The sequence below is a fragment of the Podarcis raffonei genome, chromosome 1, assembly GCF_027172205.1.
Source record: "Podarcis raffonei isolate rPodRaf1 chromosome 1, rPodRaf1.pri, whole genome shotgun sequence".
NCBI classification, from domain to species: Eukaryota; Metazoa; Chordata; class Lepidosauria; order Squamata; family Lacertidae; genus Podarcis; species Podarcis raffonei.
The window spans coordinates 27,520,421-27,542,493 of record NC_070602.1 but is presented as its reverse complement, the minus strand read 5'-3'; the positions used below and the strand labels follow the sequence as shown (position 1 = coordinate 27,542,493).

Sequence of the window (22,073 nt, the reverse complement as noted above, 5' to 3'; positions counted from 1 at the left end):
CGGAGCGTGGGATGCTCTGATTCGGCGCGGAGTCGCGGACTTCTTGCAAAGGTCCCGCACTTGAGTGGCTGGCGGGGCCGGGATGGGATGGGGCTTGGGAAGGATCTCCTGAGCATCTTGCCGCCCGGTGCCCAGACGGGAGGAGAGGACGCCGGAGCCCGTGGTCCGCGCGAGGTTTGGAGTCCCGGTGAGGCGGAGCGCGATCCCTCTGTTGGGGCTACTTTAGGCGCCCGGGAAGGAAGGGGGTTCCCCGGGCGCTCGTGGGAACACCCGCGGGTTGCTTCTTAGGGGAGCAGCCTGCTGTTAGATCCGCAGGAGGCAGCGCCGGGGATTGCATGGGATGTCCGCGGTAAGGCTCCTGGATGCCTTTCCCAGCAGCGTGGCCAAGATGGGACATTCAACAGGTAGAGAGATTCGACAGCGGAGATTCCACCCGCCCCCCCAAAAAAAACTGCCGGAGGGGAATTCAGACAAGTGACGGTTCTCCCAACAGGGAAATTTACACATACGTAGCACACACACACACGTGAAGATACAACGGGGAGATAATTTACGCAAGATGAATTCAACAGGTGAAGATTTAAGGGAGGGGTTCCTTCATATCTATGGGAGGTGAATCTGATAGGAGACGATTCAAACGGAGGGGGGTTTCTTCCTGAGTGCAAAAGATGAATTTAGCAAGCGAGGATTCCGCAGAAAAGATGACTACATCTCCATGGCAGGGAAAGCTCCACCTGTTGAATTTCCGTTGGTCATGCCGATGTTAAAGGTGCCCTGAGACGCCTTGCCAAAACATACAAACAAAACACACCGTTGGGAGTTTTCTGTAGTGATGTCAACTTTTGAGGAGGCAGAGGATGAGGGTTTACTGTCTGGGGAAGTCAGTCTTTGGGAGAATAACTGCCGCTGTGCCCTGTGTCATGGGACTCCTGTCAAATTTACTTGTTATTTAAAATTGTGATTCACTTAAACTAAATCTGCATAAATAACTCACTGTCTACTATCCTATGCACACATGGATGGGAGTAAATCCCATTGAACATAGAGGCACTTACTTCTGAGTAAGCATGCATAGAGTTACACTATATGTTTTATAACACGCCAAGAACGTTTGTTTATAAAAATCTGTTTTCAGTTCCCTACTGCGATACTGGAAAAAAAATACTACATGTGACTAAGCATGTTCAGCCTTTTTCTCCCTTTCATGACATCGGCATTAACTTTTACATCACCATATGGTTCCAAGGTTTGGGAAGTTATTCATCATTTGAGGTGTTTTTTCCTATTTCTAACTCTTAGTGTATTATATCCAAGCTACAATAGCCATATAAGCAATAAGTGAAGTCAGTAATTTCCACATGTTGAGGACTTCTATTCTTAATATTTGTTGATGAAGAATAATCTCAAATGACATTGTTCCACTCTTTTCCAAATATATTGCCAACATTATTTGCCTCTGATAGATCCACCACAAATAAATATGTCTACCCACTTGAGATTTACTTTTTCAACAGCTTGGAATATACTTGTTATTCATTTACTTAGTTTCTTGAGAAGCATACACCATTGTATCACCAATGTCTAAAATAAATTTCTCTCATATTTGTATAAACAAGATTAGTGACCTTCTTTCTAGAAATATGCATTATTTCAAAAGTACTGGAATATCTAAGTCTCAAAGTCATGTGCATATACTTCTTTTGGTCCATATTTTAGTTTTATCAGTCTATATATTTTGGAAAGTTTGTGTCTTGTTACATTAACAACTAATCTTCCACCTCTTAATCTATTGTTTGCTAACCATATCCTCACTTGAGAACATTCAAACCAGCTTAGATCTCTGTCCAACATCTCATTTTGTATTCTTCCATATCTCAAGAATGGAAGAATAATCAGATCCCTCGTCATCTTTTTAAATGTTGAAAATTTCACAGATTTTCTTGCAAATAATAAGCTATTTAGCCAACTTGGGTGAATTTAAAATTAATCTAGTTTGCCCTAGATTCTCAGAACTATCTGATAGTAAATTTTTACATTTTACTTAATTTGAACAAACTCCTTTCTGCATCCAAAGCAAGTAATTTAATTCATGGGTCATTTGCTCTTGTAGCTAGTTCTTATCTGCTTGATCATATATAATGCCCACAGCGAGGCATACTTTATATAGCTAGCACAATAATATAATCTATGATAGAACTAACACTTCTTTTTTCTGAGACAACACAATACTAGAATTCTCAAATGCCTCTTGTTTATTTTGTACAAAGCGAATCCCTTCTATGAAAAGAGAGTTGTGCAGAGAAGTGAGAGAATATTGAAAGATGGCACTTACAGTGAGAGGGTATGGAGTGAGTGATGTATGGGGCAGACTTGAGATTGTTATAAAGATCAGGTTTGGGGAAGGGAGAGGGATCTGCCTGTGGGTGGAAAAGTGAGGAGAGAATATCCAGTGTAATAAAGTTTAAAGAAGCAAATTCTGTACAAGAGCATTTTGTCTGCCGATTTTTCTGGGTCGGTTAACTTCCCTTTACCAATGGTCATGTGCGTCATCATGACTGGTCAGTTAGCTAAGTATTTCTATTGTTCTACTTGATCTAGGGGGAGCAGCTGCCCCCCTTCCCCCCCGGCTACGCCCATGCCTAAGGTTCAGCTAGGTAAGTTTAGACATTGGACTTAAAAAGAAATTATGCCTCTTCCCTTTAGATGACCATACGTGAAGCACACATAGCTAAAATTTATCTCCAGTTTACAGCTGTTTCTGTTGTGTGTTAGGGACGCGGGTGGCGCTGTGGGTTAAACCACAGAGCCTAGGACTTGCTGATCAGAAGGTCGGCGGTTCAAATCCCCGCAACGGGGTGAGCTCCGTTGCTCAGTCCCTGCTCCTGCCAACCTAGCAGTTCGAAAGCACGTCAAAGTGCAAATAAATAAATAGGTACTGCTCCAGCAGGAAGGTAAATGGCGTTTCCATGCACTGCTCTGCTTCGCCAGAAGCGGCTTAAGTCATGCTGGCCACATGTCCCAGAAGCTGTACACCAGAAGCTGTACACCTCAGCCAATAAAGCAAGATGAGCGCCGCAACCCCAGAGTCGGTCACAACTGGACCTAATGGTCAGGGGTCCCTTTACCTTTACCTGTTGTGTGTTAGAACCAAAACCAAAAAGGTTTACCAGTCCTGAAAAATAATAATACTCTGAGCACGTGCAATTCTGCATTTTACATTATAGTACCATCGCACCCACAGGAATAAACGATGCTTGCTTCTGCAGCCTTAATGGTACATACGTTGACTAGGGAGCAAGCCAGTTTTTGTTGTAGAAAAGGATAATCTGTTTTGAAAGTAAAAATAATGAAATGAACATCTATATTGGGGTGTTGGGGTAATGTCATTCCTGCTGGGCCCCAGAGTGCACCCATCTCTGTACTGGTATTGACACTGGACCTGTTTGCTATGCCACCGCTCCCACTCCCATCTGCTGCTGTCTGAGTGCTCATTTCAGGGGGACAGGCTATGTGTGGGACGCTGGACTTCAGCCACAAAAGTCCAGCCCTGGCTGTACCACTTCTTGTTGCAGACAAACTTTCTGTTTGAGAAGAAAACTTTTTCCTGCGCGTGGGGACCACATAGCAGTAAAAAAGAAAGAAAATAAAATAGATCACCGATTGAGATGGGAGGGTGGGAAAGGATGGGATAGTACCTGGTAGATTTGGCATGGAGGAAGTTGAAAGGGCTTTGTCTACTGCCTGTAACATCTTTCTATGCTTTTGCTTATTACACCCTATTTCCTTTTAGGGAGCATCAGGTGAATGTGGTTTCCTGAAGAAACAGCAGATTCCCTCTATTCTGTTCCCAAGGAAAGGAACTGTGGTCGTGTCTTCTCTCTCTGTGGAGAAGAGCTGCACAGGGCAATGAAGTCGTTTCCACAATAGGCTCAGGAAGATGCTGTGGGTACCAGAGTTCCTTCAGCTCCTGCTCTTGCTGGAAACGGGACTGATAAGTAGAGGCACGGAAATGTGCCCTTCGTCCCTCTGTGACTGCTCGGATTGGGACCGCTTCAAAGTCACCTGCAGAGAGATATATTTCATCCCCAACCTCCCACGGGGCACCAAGACTTTGTGAGTATATGGGACTTACCTATGTTTCTCCCACCCCAACCCCCAGTCTATTTCAGGGGCACAGGGGGAGGAGGAAAGGAAATCGCATTGCACATGTAGAATTTCTCATACAGGGATTCCACTGACAGGACCCATTCATTGAGTCTCACCTAATAGCAGGTGTGAAGAAGCAGCTTTTTTGAATGTGTGTATGGGTGGGTCTGTGGAGTGCAGCAAAACAGCATGGAGGAAAGGGTCAAGCTCTCTTCCATCATGTCATGGTACTGATCTGGTGGCTTTGGGGGAGCAGAACAATTTGTTATGAGGGACCCATGCCATATTTACTGTGTAATGCTAATTAGGGTATGGGGTGGTGGCCTCTGTGCAGCAGATAACTGCTGAGTGGAAGGGAATTGGCTATTATCCTGTGCAAATCCCTCCATAAGTCATTTTAAAAGTCTTCCAAGCCACGCTAACAGTCAAGATCTAAACCCAGAAGTGAGTCTGGCTGGGAATGAATGTTTTGAGACAGAAGGAGGGTGTTTGCCACAGTGCAGAAGAGCTGAAGAGTCAAACCCACCATCCCTTCCCTGAATGCATCCTACAGTCCTTAAACCCCATTATCACAACAAATGTGGGGTTTACGAAAATGATGTCCGCTCTGGCCCTGGGTTTTGCTTGTCGGTAACCAATGAGCAAGAGCACTAAGACGTTTTGTTCAAGGTTGACCTGACAAAGCACAAAATAAGAGAGAGGGGGGTTAGGGGAATGGTATTTTATGAAATTGGTGCTGGAGCAGAAGGCTGGGCATTCAAAGGAGTGGTTTTGTGTTTTGGGGCTCAGACCCCACCCCTTCCTCATATTCTTAGGCATGTTACTTGAATCCCGGTCTCACCAGTTCACCTTCTGCTATGTGGGTGTTTTGTGACTGGTCGCTCCCATCACAGCAGCCATTTTGTCAACATGCATGCCACCAAGGCAGCCATTTTGTGATGCTGCTCACAGCACTCTCAAAAAACACTTAGGGACCCCTACTTTAAGTTGCCACAAGAAACTAAGGCAATTTTGCAGTACGCTAAACAGAGACCCAGTTCAGATGTAATGAGAAACCATGATTTATGTGAAGGGCCTGCAGGCAGCCTCAGGCTCACATGCTCCCTCCTTCCCTTTCTTTTCACACAGTGGGAGGGGATTAGAAGCTTACATTCATGGTTTGCTACAAAGCACAGTTTGTCATCTTGTCTGAATATAGGAAACTGCAGCTTGTACAAACTAGACCCTGGTTTTATATCCTATTTTGCAAATAAAATACAGTAGTACCTCGGGTTAAGTACTTAATTCGTTCCGGAAGGTCCGTACTTAACCTGAAACTGTTTTTAACCTGAAGCACCACATTAGCTAATGGGGCCTCCTGCTGCCGGCGCGCCGCGGGAGCACAATTTCTGTTCTCATCCTGAAGCAAAGTTCTTAACCTGAAGCACTATTTCTGGGTTAGCGGAGTCTGTAACCTGAAGTGTATGTAACCTGAAGCGTATGTAACCTGAGGTACCACTGTAAAATAAAACAGTTTCTCATATTCAAACAAAATGGGAATTGTGGCTTGTTGCACACAATGAATGTAATGTTCTTAATCTCAGAGTAACTAGGAGCAAAGCTTTCAGAGTGGCTGCTCCCGTTTTGTGGAAAGCTGTGACTTTTTAATGTCGATACCTGACAGGCACCTGTTATTTCTACCTTCCAGAAACAACTGAATACATTTTTCTTTTGAATACATCTTTCTGAATACAGTGGTACCTCAGGTTATGAACTTAATTTGTTTTGGAGGTCTGTTTTTAACCCGAAACCGTTCTTAACCTGAGGTGCACTTTCGCTAATGGGGGCTGCCGCTGCGCCCCCGGCGCACGATTTCCGTTCTTATCCTGGGGCAAAGTTCTCAACCTGAGGTACTACTTCCGGGTTAGCAGAGTTTGTAATCCAAAGTGTTTGTAACCTGAAGCGTTTGTAACCCGAGGTATCACTGTACATCTTTCTTTGCAAGATGCAAAGGTCTCTCCCTTAGCTCTTAGCGCTGTTTTTCAACTTACTTAAAGTTGGACTTTGGCGCTCTTTCAAAAATTTTATTTAGATTTTTAATGGTATGTTCGTAAGACTCAAGTGGAAGACAATTTATAAATTAAATAAATCTCTCCCCCCCCCCCTTGTTTGCAGACTAGGAAGAAAGGGAGGGAGGAACATGTGAGCCTGAGGTTTGCTTCAGTTTTTGTTTGAAATAACTAGCCATAGTTTGTCATTACACTAGGGAATTATTAACTTTTTCCAAAGAGGTAATTGCTTTTTAAAGTTTCTGATAATGATGACCTTCAGATTGGTAATATGATTGATTCCCTGCATTGGGCTGTGTAGTGACCTAAGAGCTGATGGTTACTAAAAGTATCTTTATGTTCTGTTACTTTTAAGTTTGGAACACAGCTTTGTTTTTTCTAAAAGCAAGTGTATGAAGATGTTGATGAACAGGACTAGAAACAGGATAGTGCTTTTACATTATATACTTAGCTTTTTTATTTTAGCTTTTTTTTGCCATGTTCTTTCAATTCTACCATAATGAATCTTTTCTAAAACATTTTAAACAGCTGACCATTCAAGTTCTGCTTATTGTGTCTGCTCAGACTCCAGGGCCTGTGAAGCAGTTTTTTAAGCAACAATAAAGCTTAGGAATGGAGGGAGATGTACTTTACCGCCGAAAACTCCAGCACTAATTAGTTTCTTTTTCAAGTTGCTTATAATTGCCCCAGAAAGGGTTGAAGAGTTTGTCTACAGTTTTTTATAATCATTCCAGATTAGCCTTCCACTCCCAATGTATTTTTGAGTGATGCATCATGAAAATGATGACAAATTACCCGTAAGTGCAGCAGGGATGGAGATGCAAAAATAAATTTATTATTTATATTATGTATTTTGGAAAGTGGTTTGTCTGTCCATCTGTTCTCTGTGGCTTTGGCTGCCTCTCAAGATATCATTGCCAAACTCAGTACAAGAGCTTCCAAGGTAGGGGCAGTGGTCGTTGTCAGTGTTTGAATGCCAGGCACCCTTTTGAATCCCGATGGTGAACTGAAATGTCACTTTGTGGTGACTTTTGCCTGTTTTTTTGGAATAGGTTCGGCCCCTTCTTGAGATATCATTGCCAAACTGTGCACAAGGATTCATGAGGTGGAGGTGACAGTCTTTGTCAACGTTTGGTTGCCAGCTGCCATTTTGAATCGAGATGGCAGACCAAAATTATCTAGCCATTACACTGATTATCACCATCAGCTCTAAGTATATGAAATTCTTTTGTTACTTATTTGAATCTTGTTTAAGTGGATCTGCTGTTATGTTTCACTTAGTACTAGTTTATGCTGAATATGCTGCTCTACTGATTTACATAGTGTTTGTATTACTGTTGAAAATGGCCAGTTGCAAACCTAATGTTGCACATTGTGCTTCACAATGTTTGTGTGAGCCTTAGCAAATATCTTATGCCTTTGCATTAAACTCTTCCCAAATTATGTAAGCAATGAGAACTCCAAGGGCATGGGTTCTGCTTTCTTTGGAATGAGATCACCAGAGGCTCACCACAATTTGGTGATATGTGCTTTACTTACACATAAACAAGTTAAGCATACTGTGAAAGTCCACTTTAACTCAGATTCACTGCTACCTATTAGGTGTCTAGGCAGGGGCCTCCAACATGGGGCACTTGAAGTTTCTTTAATGTCAGGACGTCATAACTGCTTTTCTCCTGCTGGAATTCTGAATTAACCTGAGCTGCTGTTTCATGGACTTTTAACACCTAGCATTTGATGCTGAGAAGTGATTTGGCTGTGCTATGTAAATATCCGACCATGTTGACTTATGTTAGATAAAACGATGTTTTTTTCAAAATAAAGAGGGACTTAACATAGTTTGAAATTGTTTGTCATTTTATCTTGCTATCGTAAGTGCCAACATAGGTGGTAGCTGTCGTTTAATCTCACAGTTGTTAAATGATTCCGCATGACAAGTCATTTTGGAGTTTAGGAATAGATGTTTGAACCTGTACCCACCCAAACATTCGTTTGGACCATAAATTTTGTCCCCTTTGCAGTGTATCTCAGTGCCACTTCTTCCTAACACAACCATTAGCTCCATCTACTTGCCAAGTGGTACCCATTGTGTAGCCATGGTAATGGGTGAATTTGTGTTTGGTTTTTTAAGGCCAGTAAGAGCATTAATCTCTATTATGTACTTCTCTGGAAATCCTATGTCCTTTCAGTCCAGCTGATGATATAGCTGAATAGTACACTTGTTTATACCTTGTCCTCAGACAGGATCAAGGGTTTCATTTTGTTAAAGTTAAAGCAATTACAGCTTCCATTGCAACAAACAGGAAACAAACAGGTTGGGGTGCAGCTGTGAAGTACCGATATGCAATCAGAAAGGGTCTCATTTGTTGGGATTGGTACTTCCGAGTAGTTATGAATATCTGCGCTAGTGATGCTACCATAAAGCTCTTTGGCAGCCAGTCATTGAATGAGGAATTAGAGGCAAATGAAGTAGAAATTCCTTCCTCAACATCTGAAAACAGAGCTTAGGTTTAGCTTATCTTACATAAAATTACACAGAGCTGGGTCAGGATGACTTTTGAAAGCACTGTTTTCAGCTGCAGTTGGATCTCAGCCATGTGCTCTCTTGTATGGCTGACTGCATAGGTGGCCTCAAAATCCATCTAGTTACGATCCTAATTATTTTTTTGCTTTTCTTAGCCTTCATAAGGCTTTTTTGCCCCCTTCTGAAATTAATCATCATAAATGCCCAGAGCTTTGCCTACACATACTGGGAAAAATGTTTACAACTAAATAGCAGGATTACTCTGGGATGTTTTGTGAGCCCCTCTACAAGTAACTCAGGTGTGGGAGAAGAGTCACTTTGAATCCTTATAAGCCTTGGGTGTCCAGCAATAGGGAGGCAGTGAGGTGCAGTGGTTAAGAGCATTGGACCAGGACATGGTAGGCCTGGGTTCAAATGCCCATTCGCCCATGAAGCTCATTGGGTAAACCTGGGTTAGGAACGATCTCCTAGCTTTGCCTATCTCAAAGGGTTGCTGTGAGAATAAAATGTAAGGACCACATATTTCACCCAGAGCTCATTTGAGGAAAGGAGGGAAATGTACAACAGTAAAATTCTAATATATATTTATTTTTAAAAAAACTTTTTCCTTAATTAATCAGAAACATAATTCAATAACACGTAAGAAATAAGGTAAAAGAAAAAAGAGAACCAAATAAAAATTAAAATATAAACTCACCCAAAAAACAAACACAATTCTATTATTGATGTGTCAGCTGGATAAAGATGGAATACAGGCAGTGACCATTTTAGGCGTGTTCCAACTGATGCACTACCACCAACACACAGGTCCTTTTGGACCTGGAAGAAGGAGGAAAGGGCGTGGGGCAGGGGCATAATGAGGCAGGGTGAGTTTATGCGTGCCCCACTGACACACGTTTTGACCTGCAATGTAATCCCCACAGAAATGGGAAATTTCCTATGCTTATTTGAGTCCTCTTGCACCAGCTGGAGAGAAACCAACAATGGGGGATTTTTTTGCCCTTGCATGATCAGAGGCCTTGACTAATACAGCACAACAAACAGTTACTGACACCAGTGTCCCACTGTATCTCTTTACATGGGATGGACAAGTATTTTATCTGTGACTGCAGTATTTACTATGTGAGGAACTCTCACATACTACAACGGGTGACTTCAAATGTGGATGTCAAGGACAGTATCGATGGTATAATGAGGCTGAGGCATGAGAACTTGAGAGCTTCAAATGGAATAATTGGACCATACACCAATAATAATAATAATACCACATTTGCAAACAGATGTGGAAATGTGGAGAACTGAATGTAAAACAGGAAAAATGAGGAATAGGGAGAAACCAAAATTGGTAGATTTGCCCATGCCATTCCTGCCCTCCTTCCTCCCACAATGGGGAACGTGTGAGGGGGGATGTTCAAACAGCTTCAGTAATCTTTCCAAAATGTATTGATACCAAGATTTGTTTTCTCCTGTTCTAGAAGCTTGTTTTCTCCTGCTCTGGAGAGTAGGACCCAAACCAAGGAATTCAAGTTACAAGAAAGGACATTCCGACTAAACATTGGGATGAGCTTTTTGACACTAAGAGCTGTCCGACAGTGGAACAGAGTCACTCAGGAGGCTGTGGGCTCTTGTTCCTTGGAGGTTTTTAAGCAGAGGTTGGATGGTCATCTGTCATGGATGCTTTAGCTGAGATTCCTGCATTGCACGGGGTCAGACTCAATGACCCTTGGGGTTAACTCTACAATTCTATGATTATTTTTTCCCCTTTCATTTATTTGAATCTAAATCTAGGTCTCTCTGCCCCTACCCTTAGTTACACTTCACAATGTGTAACTAAGAAACTGGAGCAAAATAAACCTCTTGTTGTTCTGCACAAGGTCGTGGTAGGTGCTTGGGAGATCAGCAGACTGTGAATACTGCAATATTTTCTCAGAAGTTATATGTAAGCACCTGTGTGGAGCTTTCTGATGAAAACACACACACACACACGTGATTTGATACAGGACATGGCAAAGGGCTGTATTTACAAGAGTTCTGTGTGCAGAAGGTCCCATCTTCAGACCCCTGTTTAAAACTCTAAAAAGCTGCTATCATTAAGCATAGACAATACTATCATGAGGCAGATGGACTCAATGCAAAGAAGCTTTCTATGTTCCCATGTTCTATCTATGCCTGGACCTGAGTTTCATAGAGACCTGTCACCTCCTTTTCCACACTTGAGGTGAATGAAAGACAGATACAGCTTTCCCCATTTTCTTCTGTATCTTCTTCTGAGTTCCCATGAGTTTGGGGCCGCAAGTTGAGGCGGGTGCCAAGCTGCGCTCAGTGGCTATTTTCTCCCCCGCTTCAGTTTATACTGTCTGCATTGAGCTGTGGTGGTAAAAAGCAGTTGCCTGCAACCTTTCTTTGCAAGGTTCTGCAGGTTGTTTGGTTACTAACTGCTAAAAAAGTGATCTTCAACTTGCTTTGAAGTACGTTTCTTTTTCGGTTTCTGCTTTGATGTCATTTGTGCTAAGTAAGAATCAGCGGAGTGGAGCTTTACTTTGAGGCAACATTACTTTGAATACTATAAACCAGCGGCGTAGCTAGCCGCTCGGGCACCCGGAGCGGTGCACATGCACATCCACAGGGGTGGGGTGGGCCGCCCAGGGGGGCAATCGGAGCGGCCCAGGGGGAATTTGTCACCCCCCTCACAGATGGCACCCAGGGTGGACCACACCCACTGCCCCCCTTTCTCTGCCACCGCTATAAACACTACTATATAAATGACATAAACTGTGAGAGGTCAGCCGGAATACATGTTTTATCGATAGCTATTCTTTATTGTTTTGAAAAGATAAAAATGGACGTTTTGAAAAAAGAATGCATACCCAAAGCTAAAAGCTGCTACGAAACAAAACACAAATTAAAAGTACAGTGGTACCTCGCTTTGGATTGAGGCATCTGATCAAGATCTGTATTATGAGGCATCTGATCAAGATCTGTATTTTAAAATGAGCTTAAAAAATATATTTGCAAATGTTTGTATCTCTCATGCCAGGCATAAAGCAGCTGGCAGCTGTTTATCTTCCTGTTCAAGGGCCCCACTGATCTATAGCAGTATTTCAGGGTTGTAAAAGGAAATTACAGGCTGGGAGCACTGACCATACAAATTACAGAATACAATCAAGCTGCAAAAACACAATTAAGAGTTGATAAATAGTAAGAATTATTGTGCCTCCCATTAGAGACTTGAGCCACAGGTTAAAAGGGCAAGAGCTAATAGAAACAGCAGCTGGCTAGGGAAAGAGGCTTCTCTCTGAAGCTGCTTTGAAGCTTCAGAGAACTTAAGAGAACTTAGCTTTTACTAAGTTCTTTTTTTTTACTTTTAAAAGGCCTTTGCTTCTAAAAATCTATATATGTTATGCATGAAATATATTGGCTTAAATGTAATTATGCAAAGGATTTAGAAAGTAAGAAATGTTAGATTCTTATGTTAGATTCTTATTTCATAGATGGTGTGTGAGAAGGTGAACCCAAGATCTCTTTAAGATAAAAATTAAAAAACCATGCACCATCTGTTTTAGCCATCTGTTTTGCAGTGAATAGGGCAATAGGGCAAAAGGTGAAATGTTAATTAAGGTGCCTTGTCGAGGTAAATGTAAGATATATGACTACTTATTTGCCATTTATGGATAGAAGGAAATATAGCTCTTTGTCTCCCATAAAAGGTAATAGGAAATGGGTGTATCTTTTATGATTGGTTCTAGCAAACAGCCAATAGGAATTTCAACCAGGCTGATTGGACAGAGGCAGCCAAAGGAGGAGCAAGGGGGCTGGGCTGAGGAAATATAAGTGCTGGCCATCAGGGCTGGAGTGGGCAGAGCTTTGGTAACCATATACCACTGTGTCTCTCATTTATTTGTCTGACAAATAAATTATTATTTTAATTTCTCTATTGCTGCGTTGAATATTTCATTCCAGCTAAGCGTTAACCACAAGCAGGGTGCTACAGGATTACAACCACATCAAACCCGGAAGTGTGTGTCCCTTTTTTTGGATTACAACCCATTTTGCAGGGGAGGTCCCATTGGCGAAAGCGTGCCTTGAGTTACAATGTGTTTTGGTTTAGAACCAGACCTCCGGAACGGATTATGGTTGTAAACCAAGGTACCACTGTACAGTTAAAGGAAGCCTTGGGCACATGGGAGAGACATGAGCGCTAGGCCAAAATGTTCCTCTTTAATCAGGCCTTTGGCTGATTGACATCCAATGCCCTTTTAAATGTGTTGTGGAAGGGAGGATTATTGCATTTTCTTTGTTCTTATTTTGTATTTTTGTATTATGTGTTTTTATTATGTATTATCTGTTTAGGGAAGCGTTTAATGTATGAAGTATTACTGTGTTTTAATATTTGGTTGGAGGCCGCCCAGAGTGGCTAGAGAAGCCCAGCCAGATGGGCGGGGTTTAAATAATAAATTATTATGTTGTTGTTGTTGTTGTTGTGAACAGCCTTCAGATCTATGGGTATAGGGCAGTATACAAATTCAATTACAGTGGTGCCTCGCAAGACGAACGCCTCGCAAAACGAAAAACTTGCAAGACGAAAGAGTTTTCCGTTTTTGAGTCGTTCCACAAGACGAATTTCCCTATGGGCTTGCTTCGCAAGAAGAAAGCCCATAGGGAAATCTCCGGGGACCTCTTTTAAATGCTGGCGGTGGGGAGCAAAGCCTTTCACCCCCCGCCGGCCTTCAGAAGAGGTCCAGGAAGGCCGGCGGGGGCCGAAAGGCTTTGCTCCCCACCGCCAGCATTTTAAAAGCGGTCCGGGATAGCAGGGCTTTCCCGCTATCCCGGACCGCTTTTAAAATGCTGGCCATCAGGAGCAAAGACTTTCGCCCACCGCCAGCCTTCAGAAGAGGTCCTTCAGAAGAAGTCTCCGCTGTCCCGGGGCTTTTAAAATGCTGGGGGTCGGCAGCGAAGGTTTCGCTGCCGCCCACCAGCATTTTAAAATCTCCCCGGGACAGCGGAGAAGTCTCCGCTGTCCTGGGGGCTTTTAAAATGCTGGCGGTCGGGAGGAAAGCCCTCCTGTCCCCGGAGCTTGCGGGGTGGGAGGTGGGGAGAAGGGCTTTTCTTCCCACCGCCAGCCTTCAGAACAGCCTTCTGAAGGCTGGCGGTGGGAAGAAAAGCCCTTGTTCCCCCCCCCCCAGCCTTCAGAAGAGGTCGGGGGACAGACTGTCCCCGGACCTGGTCTGAAGGCGGTTTCCATAGGAACGCATTGATTGATTTTCAATGCATTCCTATGGGAAACGGTGCTTCGCAAGACGAAAAACTCGCAAGAAGAAAAAACTTGCGGAACGAATTAATTTCGTCTTGCGAGGCACCACTGTAATAAATAATTAAAACAATACAATATATGTTGATATTGCCCCTTTAAGACTGCACCACTATTCTTGTAGCTGAGGAAAGAGCGTTAGAGCTCAGGGGGCAGAGTATGCAGCCCCCTGCCTCAATTCCTGCGCATGCAATTGGTCACTAGTGGTGGGCGAATGCCACTTAAGATTTCCGGGCAAGGTGCCAGTGGAGAGTAATCCTCTGTAGCATTTAACCATAGGAAAAGGCATAGGAATGGTGTGAGACTGGCCAGACCTTAAAGGAGGAATCCATCCTTCCTGAGCGGTGGAGAAGGCCAGCAGCAAGCCACAACCAGAAGACCTGTGAGACTGAGCCCCAGGAAGAGATGGTACTCAGGAGAAGTGCCACACTGGATCCCTATTTCCTTATCCCCATGTAAGGCAAAAAGTGGTGCACATCTCTCATTCTGCTTGATCCCTGGGCAAGTAGGAGCTGCAGGCAAGAATTAGTAGTTGTGCATGCAGTAATTCTCAGCTTTTGACATGTATGTGTGGGAGAGCAGAGCTTTCCAAACTGTGCATCGCGACATGTGAGTGTGTCAGCTGCAATGTGTAGGTGTGTCGCATGAATGTTCCCCATGCCTCTACCAGGACTGGAAAGGGGTAAGTTTAACTGGACTACTGTGTCGCAAATGCTGCATGTCTGAAAGTGCACCACCAACATGAAAAGTTTGTAAAGCTCTGTTGTAGAGCGTAGCAGCCGGGTCCCCAACATCACACCTGCACCAAGCCCCATAAGTCCTCTGGGTGGTCCTGCAAAGCTCACTGTGGGAGTGGGAGAGGTGCTGAAGGTACTTCTCCCTCAGGGTGCTATTTAGGCTAGAGCCAACCCTGGTCCCACTTCTGCTATAGAGTGAAGAAATACTGCATCACTGAGAACCAGCTGAAAGCTAATGGAGCCCTGTTGTAAATAGAGGTGGCAACTAGGGTTGCCATATGTCAAAAAGTAAAAACTAGGACAGCCCAAAATTGTTGAGGCTTCTTTTTTTAGGGAAACCCCCAAATTGGACGTATGGCATTCCTAGTGACAACCTTACTGCAAACAGATGTCATGAATTAAAGGTTTCAGGGCCAGCCAATTTAAACTGAGCAAGAAGCAGCCAGTCCAACCTTTCGCCAATTTGGTTGTGAACTAAAAACAAAAATGCTGATTCTAAAAAAACAAACAGAGGAATGTAGCCAGGTATTCTCCCCCAGTGCTAATTTTCAAATATGACCCGTTTTGAAATTCATTCCATTGTATCTTGTTCATTCAACTTGCATTTTTTTTCCATAAAATGGCCTTTGTAAAACATAACAGTGTATGAAAAATAAAAGCCAGGCAAATTACACCATTAAATCAGATTTAAGTGCAACGAAAGAGGGCAACCCCGATATTTTGCCAGAATTATGTGAGGAATTGTGCCAAGTCAGAGTGGCTATGCAAAGAAGGTTAATATAGTTTGGTTTATTTCTCACAGGCTGAAAAAGAGGTCACGGATCAAGAGAATGTTGGATTTGTGGGATGTGTTGGTTTTTTAACCCTGTAATTCACTCTGTGAAGCTGTTGGTTGAAGAGGCATGGGGGGGGGGAGAATTCGTCTAAATAAAGAAAGTTCAAAAGCTGAAAAATCACTTATGTCTTCAGAGGGAGGGAGTGGGACCCCAATGCTCAGATGCATGGCTTATATCTACCAGGAGCTATTTGTTCAGTTTTGTGGGGTGTGTTTTATGGAACTCCCCTCTAATTGAAGTTGGATTGGCCCCTTCCTGTTGAGCTTCCAGCACCTGCTGAAGAACCTTTTTTAAAAAATAATAATTCGAGCAAGCATTTTAATTAAAGTCTGATTTTATAGTTTTAACCTATTTCTACTGTATTCTTGTACACACCACTTATTGATTATTGTAGTTAAGCAATATATAAATTGTTTAAATAAATAAAATGCTGGGGCCATATAAAATTGGAGAATACAACACCGATCTTGCTCTGTTTGCATTGGCTGCCCAATTGTTTCTGGACTCGAGACGAAGTGCTGGCATTGATCTTTCAGAAGCCTAATAAGGACCAGATCATCTCAGAAACTGCCTTCTCCCAGATGACCCTGCCCAGCCTTTTATGACTGGCCTCGGAAGCCATGTTTTTTGTCCCATAATACCATGAGATTAGCTAGGCAGGTAGGTGGGCAGACATAGCTATAATGCCCACAGTAGGACTTTGTGGACAGCTCGAGATGCTGTCTTCAGAGTGCCTGAGAGTATTGCAATGTTCTTTAAAAAAAAAGTTAACAGAAGAAGAAGAAAAGTTTGGATTTGATATCCCGCTTTATCACTACCTTAAGGAGTCTCAAAGCGGCTAACAATCTCCCTTCCTTTTCATTTATTTATTTTTGAAGTCATCGTGCAGTTCTTAGGTGCTCTGTAGGCAGCCTCCCTGGCTGCCCCCACTTTGGGCATTCTTCCATAGACATTCTAGGAAGAGGAAAGCCACAGAGGTGCCTGAGGGTGGCATAAATCTATGCTTGAAAACGTGTTTGTTTGTTTTTAAGCACACCTTGTAATTTTATTCAGGTAATGACAAAATGACGAATCTTCCTTCCACACCTGAAAACAACTGAAAAATACCCCCTGCTTTCATTGAGGATGGGAAAGGATTTGCACAACGGTACAGTGGTACCTTGGGTTACAGACGCTTCAGGTTACAGACACTTCAGGTTACAGACTCCGCTAACCCAGAAATAGTACCTCAGGTTAAGAACTTTGCTTCAGAATGAGAACAGAACTCGTGCTCTGGCAGCAGGAGGCCCCATTAGCTAAAGTGGTGCTTCAGGTTAAGAACAGTTTCAGGTTAAGAAGGATCCTCCGGAACGAATTAAGTTCTTAACCCGAGGTACCACTGTAGAAGGAAGGTACGGATCCCTTTTTACTGTGCTACTGAATCTAGACAGTAGATGGCAGCAGGCTTCTGAATCTGCTGCAAAAGCAGCAGTGTACTCTATATGTGATCATGGAATCAGAATTATAGAATCTTAGAGTTGGAAGGGACCCCATGGGTTCCCTAGTCCACCCCCCTACAATGCAAGAATCTCAGCTAAAGCATCCATGACAGATGGTCACCCAACCTCTGCTTAAAAACCTCCAAGGAAGGAGAGTCCACCACGTCTCGTGGGAGTCTGTTCCACTCTGAACAGCTCTTAATGCCACATGTTTAGTCAGAATCTCCTTTCTAGCAACTTGAAGCCACTGCCCCGAGTCCTACCCGCACAAGCCCTTAATATAGTTGAAGATGGCTATCTTCTCTCCTCTCAGTCTCCTCTTTTCCAGGCTAAACATACTAAGTGTTTCCAAATTTTGTGATACAGTTTTCCAGCAAAAAATTGTGCACAAAGATACAGTGAAAATAACATATAATTTATATTAATGAAAATAACTTTTTAATATATAAAAGTGTGTTTCCTGAATTGCAGACTATTTATTTAGTTCCAAAGTGGTAACTTCTCTTGGATTGGATGGAATCATCTAATTAAAAAGTGAAGAAAGGGCACGAAACTAGAGTTGAGTTGGAATCTCAGGTGGTGGCTAGTTAAGCAGAAATTCCACCAGGAAGGTGGAATCCTTTGGGCACTAGTAAACAGCAATCTTGGTTTGTTTTCCCTGTATCTCAGAGGACAGTAGAATATGGAATCCTGGTCAGATCGAAACAATGCTGGCAGAAATGTTAAGTGGCACTGTCTGTAAATGAACTTGCAAAACAATGGGAATATATTTTGAAAAGAAGAAATATTTATCTTGAAATAAGAAAATAGGCAACCTAATTCTATGCATGTTGACTCAAGATATTCCTGCTGAATTCAGTAGGGCTTACTCGCAGGATTGCAGTAAAAAACTGTATACCCCCCCCAAAAAAAGAATTATGGGAATTGTAGTTTGCTCCTCACATAGTTATAATTCCTAACAAACTACAGTTTCTAGGATTTGGGGGTGGGGGATGTGTGCTTTGAATATGCTTTAAACGTATGGTGTGTATACTCAGCCTAGGTAAATTTTATGAAGAATTGAAATATGTAGTAATATAAAGACCAAAAAATAAGTCAACTTGTTGAGCAACTCTTAGTCACTATTCATTTCTAAAGTTTTGTATACAGTGCAGTATGAACTTACTCTAATTGAGATAATCTGGTAATGATGTTAGTGGAGGAGAGGAAATATTTCAAGTGGGTGGGAATATTTGCATGAATTCTTCATGAATGAGCATTTCTGTTCATGAACTATGTTAGTGCAGAAAGGTATGGCTAGCAAATATTTTAAGCAAAGCCTCCCTTGCAAAGATTTGCAAGCGATTTGCCTAGTTACATTTATGTCAAACCTATTCATTTTTATTCATTCATTTGAAACATTTATGTCCCCTGTCTTTCCAAAAAAGTTTGAAGAAGCTAAGGAAGAGAACAAAATATAACATACATAGTTTTAAAAACATACACCCAAAATAGAAAATTATGTCAATATTTAGATGACCGAATACCAACTATTATGTTTTTATAAGATGAATTTTGAGTGGATTCACATCACCATTCTTCCAGACTGAGGATATTCTTGTAGGCAGGTTTCCTAATAAATCATTGAGAATACCTGCTGGGCTAGGTTTTGTTGTGTGTATATGTTCAGAGGTATTGTTGATGCTGCAGTGTTGCAATTACAGGGACAGCCTTTATAATTTTTTTAATCTACGTATGACTATGAATTAGAATATTTCACTTGTTCCACTACTTTAATATTTCGCTGGTTCTTCTCTGCGGTTGCTCTCATCGGTGTCCCATTTTTGAATTCTGGTTTCAACAAAAGAATTTTTTAAATTAATTTCAATTCAATTCAATTTGGTTTCAACTCCTCCAGCTCATTTGCATTCTTCTATCTCTCTGTATGACTGATGCACACTAGTAAATATACAAAAAATAACTGAAAATTGCTTTTTTTTTTGCATGCATGCATGGATGCATGCATCATAAAGTTCGTGTCATGGCACACACCCCCACCCCTTAATTTCACATATATGCTCATGGGGTCTGAACTGGTGGTGGCTGACCAGGATTGAGACCTTGCAGTCATAGTAGATTGGCCTGAGGCAGACATTGACCCAGTGTTCAGCAGCTGTGAAAAAGGTAAACGGCAAGCTGGGGTCATTAGGAATCCAATATCTTGACGCTGTTATACAGATCTGCAGTGCAGCTGCATTTGGAATATTATGTACAGTTCTGGTCTCCAAGCTGCAAAACAAGTTGAAAAAGGTTCAGAAAAGGACAACCAAAATGATCAAGGGGGTGGAGCAACTCCCCTACATAGGTGCCAACTCCCTGGGTGCCCAAGCACCCACCAAATTCCCCATGAAGGGGCCGGACACCCAACATTTCAGTGTCAGGGCCATGCACGCTGCATGGCACCCATGGCCCAGGCACCCACGGTCATGGGGCCAAGCTGGTACTCCTGCTCCCCTATACAGAAAGATTACAGCATTTGTGACTGTTCAATTTAGAAAAATGGGAAGAGGTGCTATAACAAGAGGTTTATAAAACTATTCATGGCATGGAGAAAGTGGACAGAAAACATGTTTTCTCCCTCTTTCATAACACTACAGTGGTACCTCGGGTTAAGTACTTAATTCGTTCCGGAGGTCCGTACTTAACCTGAAACTGTTCTTAACCTGAAGCACCACTTTAGCTAATGGGGCCTCCCGCTGCTGCCGCGCTGCCGGAGCCCGATTTCTGTTCTTATCCTGAATCAAAGTTCTTAACCTGAAGCACTATTTCTAGGTTAGCGGAGTGTGTAACCTGAAGCGTATGTAACCCGAGGTACCACTGTTGAACTCGTGGACATCAAGTGATTCAGGACAGATGAAAGAAAGTCATTTCTCAGGCTGTGAAACTCACTAATCAGAAGAAGCAATGGTGGCTACCAACCTAGACGGCTTTAAAAGAAAACTTCATGGAAGAGAGGGCTATTGATGGCTACTAGCCATGATGGTTATATTCTGGCGCTGTGGTCTAAACCACTGAGTCCCTTGGGCTTGCTGATCGGAAGGTCGGCGGTTCGAATCTCTGCTATGAAGTGAGCTCCCGTTACTTGGTCCCAGCTCCTGCCAACCTAGCAGTTTGAAAGGACACCAGTGCAAGCAGATAACTAGGTACCGCTACGGCGGGAAGAAAAACACTGTTTCTGTGGACTCTTGCACTCGTTGTGGTCTTCCGTGCACCAGTAGTGGTTTAGTCATGCTGGCCACATGACCCGGAAAGCTGTCTGTAGACAAACGCTGGCTCTCTCGGTCTGAAAGCAAGATGAGTGCCCCAACCTCATAGTCGCCTTTGACTAGACTTAACCATCCAGGGGTCCTTTACCTTTTTACCTTTACCTTATTCTGCCTGCACAGTTGGAGACAGTAATTCTTCTGAATGTCAGTTGCTCTAAAACAGAGGGAAGACGGGTCTTGGGTTGCAACCCTGCTTGCAGCTTTCCCACAGGTATCTGGTTGGTCCATGTGAGACCAGGATGCTGGACTTAGATGGGCTATAGACCTGTTCCAGCAGGCTCTTCTTATGTTTTTAGCTTCTTATGTTTCAGTATTTAATCAATGCACATGAATGCAGATAACGAAAGGGCATGAAGTACTCTGTACAAAATTCAGAATTAAAAAAAAAAATTCAACAATTAGTCATTCCTGATGCATCGGTTTGACTTCAGAAACAAGACTAGCTAATTCAGAAGTGAACTACAGGCTTTTGGATATTTAATTGTTACGACTTCCTCCAATTATGGTTTATGGTCATTAATCGTAGGCATGACAGTGCCTCCATTAACTTATCATAACTTATTCGTAAGTCATTGAGGGATTTTGGCTGTGAATAACAGGATTTGGCACTGGATTTAAAATACTTTAATATCGACATTGCCTTGCCCTTTGTGATTGTTGTTGAAATTAACCATAAAGTATTAGATGTTCTGTCTAAAGCAGGTATCCCCAAACCCGGCCCTCCAGATGTTTTGGGACTACAATTCCCATCATCACTGACCACTGGTCCTGTTAGCTAGGGATTATGGGAGTTGTAGTCCCAAAACATCTGGAGGGACGAGTTTGGGGATGCCTGGTTTAAAGGGTTTCCTTTCAAGATTTTGGAAAATATTTGTGGAAAATACTAGGGTAAGGAGTGGGGAGTTTTTTTTTTTAAAAAAAATAAATATTTATTAAGGTTTTACAAAACAAAACAAAAAATTCATCATTTCAAGATGTATCATTTCCATACATAAAGCTCATATAAAAAACAAATACATCAAAAAAGACAAAAATATATAGCAGAAAAAAGAAGAAAATAGAAAAGAAAAAAAAGAAAAACCCACTTTCTTAAATTTATAGAGTTCCATGCCCCTCTGTCTTGACCTCCTCACATCCCCCTTTTTTGTGTTCCACTTTATTCCAATCAAATTCAGCAAGTTCAAAACCTTATTTAAACCATACTTAATTTTATATTCTAATTATTATGTCCCAATTTTCCATTATTTTAGTCCATACCTCATCTTATATAGTATGACATAATAATGTTCTGTTCATAACCCCCTATCCTTTTTAACGTTCTTCTTTTCATTCACATTTAACCAAAGTCACACAAACCCTGTTACCTTCACTTCCCACATCATATTAACACTCAAAGATTTTACAATATTTTTGTAAATAGTCCTTAAACTTTTTCCAGTCCTGTTCCATCAGTTCTTCTCCCTGGTCACGGATTCTGCCAGTCATTTCAGCCATCTCCATGTAGTCAATCACTTGCGTCTGCCATTCCTCCACGGTGGGTAAATCTTGTGTCTTCCAGTACTTGGCTAGAAGTATTCTTGCTGCTGTTGTTGCATACATAAAAAATGTTCTATCTTTCTTTGGCACCCATTGGCCAACTATGCCCAAAAGAAAGGCCTCTGGTTTCTTAGGAAAGGTACTTTTAAATACCT

General features: G+C 42.3%; 1 protein-coding gene across 2 annotated transcripts in view; it reads left to right on the top strand.

The window, feature by feature from the left end:
• Nucleotides 1–22,073, top strand: part of TSHR (thyroid stimulating hormone receptor) — a 58,795-nt gene continuing 36,722 nt past the window's right edge. Inside the window, exons 1-2 of one of the 2 annotated variants that reach the window (XM_053377821.1) lie at nt 1–187; nt 3,791–4,113. In XM_053377821.1, coding sequence (XP_053233796.1) covers nt 3,938–4,113 — 176 coding nt within the window. In that variant the 5' untranslated portion in view covers nt 1–187; nt 3,791–3,937. Of the gene's footprint in view, nt 405–3,790; nt 4,114–22,073 lie in introns of both variants that reach the window. The other variant, XM_053377810.1, reaches the window with a different exon arrangement.